Below are 10,000 nucleotides of genomic sequence, written 5' to 3'. Positions count from 1 at the left end.
GAGGATACATGCAGCTATCTGGAGGCTATTTTCCAGCTCAAGCCGGCCACTGATAATCAGGCAGCCTCGAAACTTGATCTGGGTGAAAAGTCATGTAGCAGAGCAAAGCTAACAATTATCACCCCAGGCCTCTTCTGGCAATGCCTCAACATCTCAGGGATGATAGTAGTTATGTATAAAACTAGCAGATCCAGACCAATAACACACAGGATTATCATTCAATCAGAAATTAGTACATGGAGGCTAACAGTTAGCATACAAGAACTAATAATGAGTATTCTCAGGCGAGAAGCTAACCCATTAGAGTAAAATGTCCGCAACATGATGCTAAAAAGTTAGCATGTAGAAACCGCAATGAAAAAGCTAATCAAATTAACCACAAAGTTTAAATCATAATATTTTATAATAATAGTCGACCAGCAAGAAACACCACCTAGCATTTCTAAGATGACATCACACAAACGGAAATATTGAACAGGAAATTAGCACCATGATGCTAACAGCTAACATGCTAACACCTGGGATTGTACATTCCATTGGCAGTAAATTGGCCAGGCTAACAATTTGGGACAATTGGACTTCCAAGGCAAATATTCAAAGACCTCAATTTTGTCAGCACACATCCATCCAATGTTCCATTAAACACATGATTTATTTTTCTGGTCTTGTTACTGATCACCTCAGTCTGTTATAAGATGGTTTATGATTGGTCAGCTCCATCCGGACCACAGCCTCCAGCTAAAAAGATGCCCTCAGCTCAGCTCTGATCCTATCAGTTTCAGGACACTATAATGTCTTCTTTCCTTCCTTTGGTCCTTTCTTCCTTCCTTCCACATTTGCCTACCTTCTTCCTCTCCTTCTTCTCATCTTTCTTGGTGAAGAGGGTGTGGACCCACCAGATCTTGGTGAACATGCTGCCGTAAGCAACGCTGAAGCCGAGGCCGAGGAGCCACAGGCGGAACTGCAGAGGAGGCAAAGATAGGCAAGGAAAAGGATTTCATTTTAAAACTGCTTTATTAGTGGAGCATAAAACACACACACACACACACACACACACACACACACACACACACACACACACACACACACACACACACACACACACACACACACACACACACACACACAGCTTCATCTGGAAGGAGCTCCTGCTCATATGAGTTCTTTCTGGCTAATTTCTATTCCCCCAAATGAAGCTGGCTGACACACTGGTAACATTTATGAACCTTGAATAAATACTGTATCTGTTAAATGAGTGAATTTATATTTTGAGGCAGTTATTTAGCTGCCAAAGCTTTGATCCAAAACCACCTCCAGGTGAGGAGGAGCGTCAGCACCCGGCAGTGGAGCAGGTGCAGGAACATGTGAGTCATAGGATCAGGTGTTAAAGGTGTTAGAGGTTCTGGTTGAGTCTTTAAGTTGGAGAAGGACCAGAAATCTGAGGATCCAGCTGTGCAGATAATACAATTTAAAACAAGTGGCTTAGAGAAGGGGGCGGGGCTATTGTAGGCAGAAGGAAGGGATGAAGGACTGAAGCAGGGAGATGGATTTGAGATGATGAAGTGAACGAGTGCAGAAGGTGAAATGGCAGAGGAAAGCGAGAGAGGAAGTATCTGGACAGGGACAAAGAGCTGAGGAACCACAGAAATGGAAATTTTCCTCCTCGTCTCTGTAACACAAAGGCTCAACATGGCTGACACAGACTTACTCCCACTCCTCATTAGGAGTCGGGAAGTCACAGTTGCAAAGCCGAGTCCCAAAATACTGAACAGGTTGTATCAGAGAACAAACTTCTGCTGTGTTTGGTACGATGAAAACCTAAAACGCCAGCAGCAGGAAGAACATCTGCTCAGAATCAATTTTAACCAACAGAAGACCCTATTCTGAAGCAACCCATTTCAAAAAACTATGTCACCGGTGCTAAAGACGTTCAACATTTATGAATAAACATCCAGCTTCAATGAAAGGCTGAGGGGAGATAAAATATCTAATGCTGTCAGTCATCCTCTAAACCCCTGAAATAATCATCATTACCAGGGCCATAAACCCAACACGACCTTCCTATTCAAATGGAATAATCATCGTATAGGAAAAATCAATTCCTTTAATGTGTTGATTAGACCTGTCCAACCTAGACATCCTGCTGTCCTGCTGTTCCTGAGGATTCTGACGTGTTCCCAGACTAGAGAGGACATCTATTCCCTCTTGTGTCCTCTCCAGCAGACCAGACCTCCAAAGGGAAAGTGACCAAGATGCATCCGACATCCTCAGCTGACTCACTGCATTGAGGAAGAGAAGTAGCTCGACAACTAGCTCCCATCGGATGACGACGCTCTTCTCTGGGGGAGATGTTTTAGGCGCGTTCTTTAAAAGGTCCCTATGGATGACCCAGGACACTCAATGATTATGTCCAGGCTGGATTAGGGTTACAGAAGACTGGGAAGAGGACAGCTTGGACCTCTCTGCCCCAGGATGCAGGGATGTGGAGACGTGTTTGATGTTCATGAAAGTAAAGGGCTGTTGATCAAGGAACCAAAGCAACAATTAAATATCTGATTCTCTTCAGTCACAAGAAGAAAACGTTTGATTCTACCAAAAAGAAAAGTGTTCAGCACTCACAAGTATGGAAATATGCTAATTAACTCTCAGACTGTCCCTTTAGGGCTAAAATGAACTGCCTTGCTCCTCCAGCGAGGTGGAGATAACGTCGGGAAACTTTTTCTGAATCAAATGAAAACACCACAGAGCTGATTATGTAAATGAGCACACAGAGACGGCTGCGCTGGATTAACACTCATTTGGACTGGAGGAACCATCTTTCAGAGCCTCTAATGTAACACGAAGAGATGCTTCCTTTTCTCAGTGCACATGTGTCCGCTTCGGTTGACGTCACTTTGTTTTTCCCCCCATGACACCCGGACGCAGATGCATTTGTGCTGCAGCGAGCTGCGGCCGACTGATCCGAGCAGACGAAGCTGTGCTTCATCAGCTCTGAGACGACCAGAAACAACGATCCCAGAGAAACAGAGCAGATGCACTCTGAGCTGAACAGGAATGAGGGTGCATCAGAACATCCAACACATCCAAACGCATCGCTAACATCCAGCTCTAAAGCAGAAACCTCCTCCATCTGTTGGCTGGTATCGGTGCATCGATGAAAACGCTTACCGGTTGTCTGGTCTTTCAGTTTTCACACAAACATCTCCAGTTACAGAAGAACAGAACCACAGCCCACTTATGGGAAAAAGAAGGTTTATTCCAACACCAGGAAGAGGAACAGAGCTCGACTCATAAAGACCATTCCTCTTTTACATCCAAATCTAATTGGTTGATTTATTAATCTGTTTTGATTTTATGTTAATTACTGATTGTATACCTGATTTGTTGGTGGTCAGTGTTGGTCAGTTGGTTGGTGGGTTTATTGATTCTTTTATTGATTATAACAAATCAGGCCAATCGCTTAAATAGAACTATCTCACAAGTCTCTTCTGCCCAAGTATGGAACAACTGGAAAGTCAAAACATAAAGAGATGTATTATTAACTGCGAGGCCAAAGATAAAATCACCACCTGGATTTAACTAAGCCAACTGGCACGCGCCTGTTATTGGATAATTACTGGAGCTGGCAACAAGTTACTTATCCCCAACTGGTGCAATGAGTTGCTTCTCATTTCTTAAACAATCATGTGGAAAGACACGTCTGGTGGGTGTGGAAAAAAATGTTAGTCTGTTTGAGAAGGGTCAGATCATTGGCATGTTTCAAGCAGAGAAAACATCTAAGGAGATGGCAGAAACGATCAAAACTGGGCTAAGAACTGTCCAACGCACTATTAAAACTGGTCTGATGAGTCCAGATGGTCTCTGTTCCAGAGTGATGCTGCATCATAGGGCTGGGCGATATGGCCTAAAATCAATATCACGATATATTGAGGATTTCACCTTGATAACGATAAATGGACGATAAGTACACGAATGCGCAGAAACAAATGTTGTCCACTAGATGGCGCTGTCACATGTATTACCTTAAGTCACATTTTTACGTGACTCAAGGTGGTACAGCTTCTTAAGGGGACATAAATGTTACCAACCTACACACATCATGAGAACAATTATCTCAACAAAAGTCAGAAATTTTGATAACGATACATTTCGATTTATTACCCCGCCCTACTGCATCAGGGTAAGAAGAGAGGCAGATGAAGTGATGCACCCATCATGCCAAGTGCCTACTGTACAAGCCTGTGGGGGCAGGGCTATGATCTGGGGTTGCTGCAGTTGGTCAGGTCTAGGTTCAGCAACAGGGTGTGCTCCAAGAACGAGGTCAGCTGATTACCTGAATATACTGAATGACCAGGTTATTCCATTTCCCCTGATGGCACGGGCGTATTCCAAGATGACAATGCCAGGATTCACTGTGCTCAAATGGTGAAAGAGTGGTTCAGGGAGCATGAGACATCATTTTCACCCACGGATTGGACACCACAGAGTCCAGACTTTAGCCCCATTGAGAATCTTTGGGATGAGCTGGACAAGGTTTTGTGCAGCAGTCAGACTCTACCATCAACATGCAAGTTCTTGGTGAAGCATTAATGCAACACTGGATGGAAAGAAATCTGGTGACATTGCAGAAGCTTATCTGAACAATGCCATGGCGAATGTGTGCCGTAACCAAAGTTAAAAGCGGTCCAACAAAATATTAGTGTGACCTTTTTGTTGATGGGGACTTTTTTTTAGGCCGGTAAGAGTAACTAGTGAGGACCGTTGTGGACGTTATTCCCTCTGACTCCCTCTCACGACACCCCCCACCTTTTCCTCACCTGACAAACAACAGGAAACTGCGGCCGGTCGACATGGTGCCGGTCAATTCCCAACGGGAACACGGCGGCCAGTGCCATCATGCATCCCACTGCTGTCATGTTGTTCAGGTATGGCTGCGAGTTCTGGATGTAGCTGCAGAATCACGTGTACAAGGCAGAGAAAGTTGTTAGTGCTTACGGCGTAAACAAGTGTTAATTCAGCCATCTGCAGAGTTCCCAGAAATGACATCAGTTAGAATGAATTGTTCTAAAGTTGTTTTTAATTTGCTGGTTCTGATGGTCTGGTTGTCTCCTGTCACACTGAGGAAAGGTCCAAATGTGGAAGCTCTCCGGGGCATCTCCTCTGAAGTGTGATTTTCATGAACGAGTCTAATTAGTGTCGACAGAAGGCGGCGTGTCGTTGTCTGAGCGACGGGACGATCTCAGCTTTCACTGACAAAAAAAGCTGACTTGTTCCGTTCCAAAGGCACAAACTCTTCAGTTTCTACTTTCTGAAAAACAGAATGAACCCACATCTTCACAGAAACTCTGACACGGGCAGATTCATAAATGTTTCTACCAATCATATAACACAAATTAATTCTATCTTATAACATATTACAACATTCAGAAAAGTAAAAAAAATCTTGAGATTCTCTAATACTTGTGGTTCTGTTTTCGGCATCAGGTCTAGTGAGGTTTTACCCGAATGTTTCTCATTTTACATTTAATATTCAAAGTTCTGATTTATGCTGGATGATCCACCCACCCATTCATCCATCATCCACCTATCTATCCACCCATCCACCCACCCACCCATCCATCCATCATCCACCTATCTATCCACCCATCCATCCATCATCCACCTATCTATCCACCCATCCATCCACCCATCCACCCACCCACCCATCCATCCATCATCCACCTATCTATCCACCCATCCATCCATCATCCACCCATCCATCCACCCATCCATCCACCCACCCACCCATCCATCCATCCATCATCCACCTATCTATCCACCCACCCACCCACCCATCCATCCATCCATCCATCCATCCATCCATCCACCGATCTATCCACCCATCCATCTATCCACCCATCCATCCATCATCCACCTATCTATCTATCTATCCACCCACTCACCCACCCATCCATCCATCCATCCATCCATCCACCGATCTATCTATCTATCCATTCATCCATCCATCCACAATAATTTAATCCTCCCTACTGTTATACATCCATCCATCCATCTTTATGTATTTGATGTTTTTATTATTGCTTCCTGTTGACCTTCCCTTCCTTACTGTTGCCTGGAAGCTTCTGTTTATTCACTCTGCAGCTAAACACAATCACACATAATCTTACAAACACATTTGCTGATGAACACTGACCTTAATCCAACCTTTTATGCCTCTAAAATAACCTTTGTTTTAGTGAATTCCAGGTGAGATAATCCCTGATTAGATCAACAACTGGTTCAGTATTTTATTTAATTTTCTTCTCTCTGGCACTTAGACTTTGGTCGATATTCATTTTATACACTTGCTTTTGATTTTAGATCTCATTTATTTCATGTAAATAATGCATTAATATATTTTAATTGTTATTCTAAACTTGTTTTCTATGCAACTCCTTGATCTTGTGTGCCTGTTTTAAAATGGTTTATAAATAAAGATAGATTGAATATTTTAATCAACGGTTTTGACCCTTTGGGTAAACATTTAGATTGAACTAGAATCTTATTGAAGTTGGGAAATAAATACCTGAAAAACATTTATTATTATTATTATTATTATTATTATTTAGAATCTAAAATCAGACTCAGCACCTTTTAGGCGTAATGCTGACTATATTCAAATATGTTCTAACTGTGAGGCTCCAGAGGACATGACAGCAGGGTGAAGCTGTCGCTGTCGGACACAGTCAGCTGATTCAGATTTAACCTCACCGCTCAGCTGACAGCAGGAACCAGACCAGAACCAAGGGAAAGCATCTGTTTTCTTTGGCGAGCTGAACTGGATGTGTGACATCACTGGAAGGTCAGAAGATCAAACATTAGGCTGTTTTCCAGCTCCTGAAGCTGATCGATCCTATATTTTTAGCCTCCAACACGCCAGTGTTGCTTGTAGAATCAGCTTAGTGAATACATTTGGTTTGATGTGACTCATTGTGTTTTGGCAGCTAGCCGTTTGGGTGAAAGTGAAATGTAATCAAAGCAGGAAGCGGGACTGATGAGCACGCTGGCGCCGGCCAGAGATCCCCGGAGGAACCAAACTCTTCGAAACAGTCTGATACGCTCCAGGACTTCAGGGACTTTTCACCCCCGTCAAACATAAAAATACCACCTTAAAAGGACCTCACAGATCTGCTCTGCTAACCACGGCTTCGTTGATGTGGGTTAAGCTCAGAAATCCAAGTTCAGAAGACTTTTTTTTTGTATTTGCATTTGGTTTTAGGCTCAGATTTAAGCAGAGGCCCTCAAACACAACTCGTTATTTCTGTCCTGTCTCACATCCACTAAAAACACTCCTAAACCTGGAGTGTGAATGCTGCACACCAACAGCAAATCTGGAACAGCTGGAGACATCGTTTACATGGATGGGAAAACTGGTCATCGGCAGCCTGAGCTCCAGAGGGTACAGGCATGTGTTAACACAAGGAGCAAAGTCCTGAGAAAAGCAACAGGGGTTGCCCTTCAGTTTGAGGAAAGGTCAAAGGTCAACTGACCTTGAGTCATTTATTTTACAGAGAGATTCTCCTCAACAGGTTCACCCCGAGGTCAGAGGTTAACCGCAAAACGCCATCTCGGACTTTACTTGTGTCAGCTAAAAGGTCAAAGGTTAAAGTTCATGCCAACTCCTATAGCTGATACTTACATTAGAATGAAATAAAACGTGTTTCTATATCAGAACATCTGAAAACTCTGAGCTTCAGTCAAACCTTCAACCTCAATTAATAACAACTAAGAAGTGCCAAAAAGAAAAAAAAAATCAACAAACAAACGTAAAACAACCATAAATCTAGTTAATAAAAATAAGAATTTTACTTAAACTTTTCCATTGGAGTAACATTTTTTGTACTGGCAACAGTAGAAATCTCAATTGGTCAATCAACAACCAAGTACAGGAGTCTCTGATCCCTACTATCTATAGGTTATCTATTTTTCTCTAGCTTGGCAAGCCATCTTATATATGTGAGTATATATTCTGGCCACGAACCATAGACAGAGCTCAGTCGTGAGACGGGATGTATAGTTGTCTTTCAAACACTCTCTGCATGCTATTGGACAAAAAACAACGTGACGTTCTCACAGCTACGGATGTCAGTTAACAAGGCAGTCTGCTATATAGGCTACTGTTGAAGAAGATACATCCTATGTCTAAATAAACTTAAGTATGTCTATCTGCTATTGACTCAAAGAAAAGCCAAAGTCTAAATAGTTCAAAGTTAATAGCAATGCCATTTCAAACGAGCCGTTAGTTTTGCTCAGTCGCAGTAACATCCCGCCCACCAAACATACAGCAACTGCATGTCTGGCGTATGTTACTGGTCTGGGCTGCTGAGACTTGTATGGAGCGAGACTAAACTGACATTCAGAGCTAAATCATTTTGCTTCTGTGGCTGTCTGTCTAGATCTCTAGGCTAGTTTTTCTCCTCAGTTCACCAAAATAAAACGTGTTTGGAGCCTCAACTGTTACAGGACTTTTTGCAAATTGAAAATGTATAATGTTTAAGATCAATTCACAGGATTTTTTTTCCTCAGATTTCCGAGAATAATGTCAGAATTCTGACTTTTTTGATGTCCCTATTTTTAATTACATAAAATTATTTCATAAAAAACTGAAAAGCTTAAACCTGCATTTCCATATATTTTTGATTATATTTAAAAACAAGAGTTAATTGTTATTTGCTAAAGTCATTAGGAGCCATTTGAATTAGTACAAAGCCCACTTGTGGCTCCACAGCCATAGGTTGGTGACCTCTGACTTAGGTGCACGATTATGGATCACAAATGGCCGGCGGGCCACCCTTTGAACACCCCAGGTTTAAAGTCTAGCTCTAAATCTTCTCAAAGCAACTGAGGCTTAAAGCTTGTTTTGTTCTGACTGATGAATGACTGCACAGAAGAAAATCCATAAAAAACACCTGTAAACGTTCTTGCTAGAACCTCGGAACAAACCGGGGCCCAAGCAGCAGAGATAACGTCTATGAAGGTTCATTAAGGTTAATGGGGGTGAACCCATGAACGAAACAACTTGACCCTTCTCAGTGTGTGTTGACTCACCGCACATTGCCGTTGTAGATGTTGAAGGTCAGACAGACGATGCCGAGCAGGATGCCGAGGCCGGCGAACACGGACACGGCTGCAAACAGCTTCTGAGACAGCAGCCGATACTCTTCGATCACCACCGTTCTATCAGCTGGAGGCCTGTCGCCTGAACAGACACAACCGCAAGAAATGTTTCCTCAGCTCATTATCAACATCATGATAATTATTAAACACTTTAAAATAGACTCAGAGCTGTAATAACGGGGTCAAACTAGTGTGTAGCGTGCCGGAGCAGCTGCTGTCTAAAACTCCAACTTTGAGCTGGTGCCGACTCTTATAAAAGATGTGTAACGTCAACCAAGATGGAAAGAAGTGTTAATGCTGCTGCCAGTGGTTCATATGAAGGTCACCATGGTAGCCACCAGCATCTCATAAGGAGTCACCATGATAAACAGCCACCTGTCTCACCAGGGTCATCATGGTAACCACATATGACCCATTAGAGTCACCGTGGTAACCGCCATTGGCTCATTAGTTACCATGGTACCCTCTAGCACGTAACCAAGGCTCAGGATGTTAACTGCCATTGGCTAATTTAACTGTGGTACCTTCTGGCATAAGACCAGGGTCACCTTGGTAACCAACCACCCCCTCACAACCACAACCACCACCTGACAAGAGGCCTCAGACAAACAGCTGCTGGGTGAAAACTAAAACAGTAGAAGGTGTGATGGACCCACTGGGGAATGTTTATGTTTCTACTTTGGTTTGATTGATGGGAAGGAACTTGTTGGAAGTGGAACTGCAGAGTCTGTGGACTCTGAGGGGAAAACCTGTTCATGAAGGATGCTTCTACTGTGGAGTGTACTTGAGGTATAGCGCTACACAGGAGGCGGGGCTTCCTCCCTAATCTTGACGAAATTGTATT

General features: G+C 43.0%; 1 protein-coding gene across 1 annotated transcript in view; it reads right to left on the bottom strand.

Annotated features, from left to right (window-relative positions):
* Window positions 1-10,000, bottom strand: part of gabbr1a (gamma-aminobutyric acid (GABA) B receptor, 1a) — a 285,354-nt gene that overhangs the window by 14,806 nt on the left and 260,548 nt on the right. The window contains exons 16-18 of the mRNA XM_070550979.1: window positions 9,088-9,238; window positions 4,818-4,950; window positions 845-961 (exon numbers count right to left, since the gene is read on the bottom strand). Of these exons, the coding sequence (XP_070407080.1) occupies window positions 845-961; window positions 4,818-4,950; window positions 9,088-9,238 (401 nt within the window). The remainder of the gene's footprint in view (window positions 1-844; window positions 962-4,817; window positions 4,951-9,087; window positions 9,239-10,000) is intronic.

This window comes from Nothobranchius furzeri, chromosome 5 (assembly GCF_043380555.1).
Source record: "Nothobranchius furzeri strain GRZ-AD chromosome 5, NfurGRZ-RIMD1, whole genome shotgun sequence".
In the NCBI taxonomy this organism is placed as follows: Eukaryota; Metazoa; Chordata; class Actinopteri; order Cyprinodontiformes; family Nothobranchiidae; genus Nothobranchius; species Nothobranchius furzeri.
The sequence above is the reverse complement of the archived record's forward strand: the minus strand, read 5'-3'. Positions and strand labels throughout refer to the sequence as shown.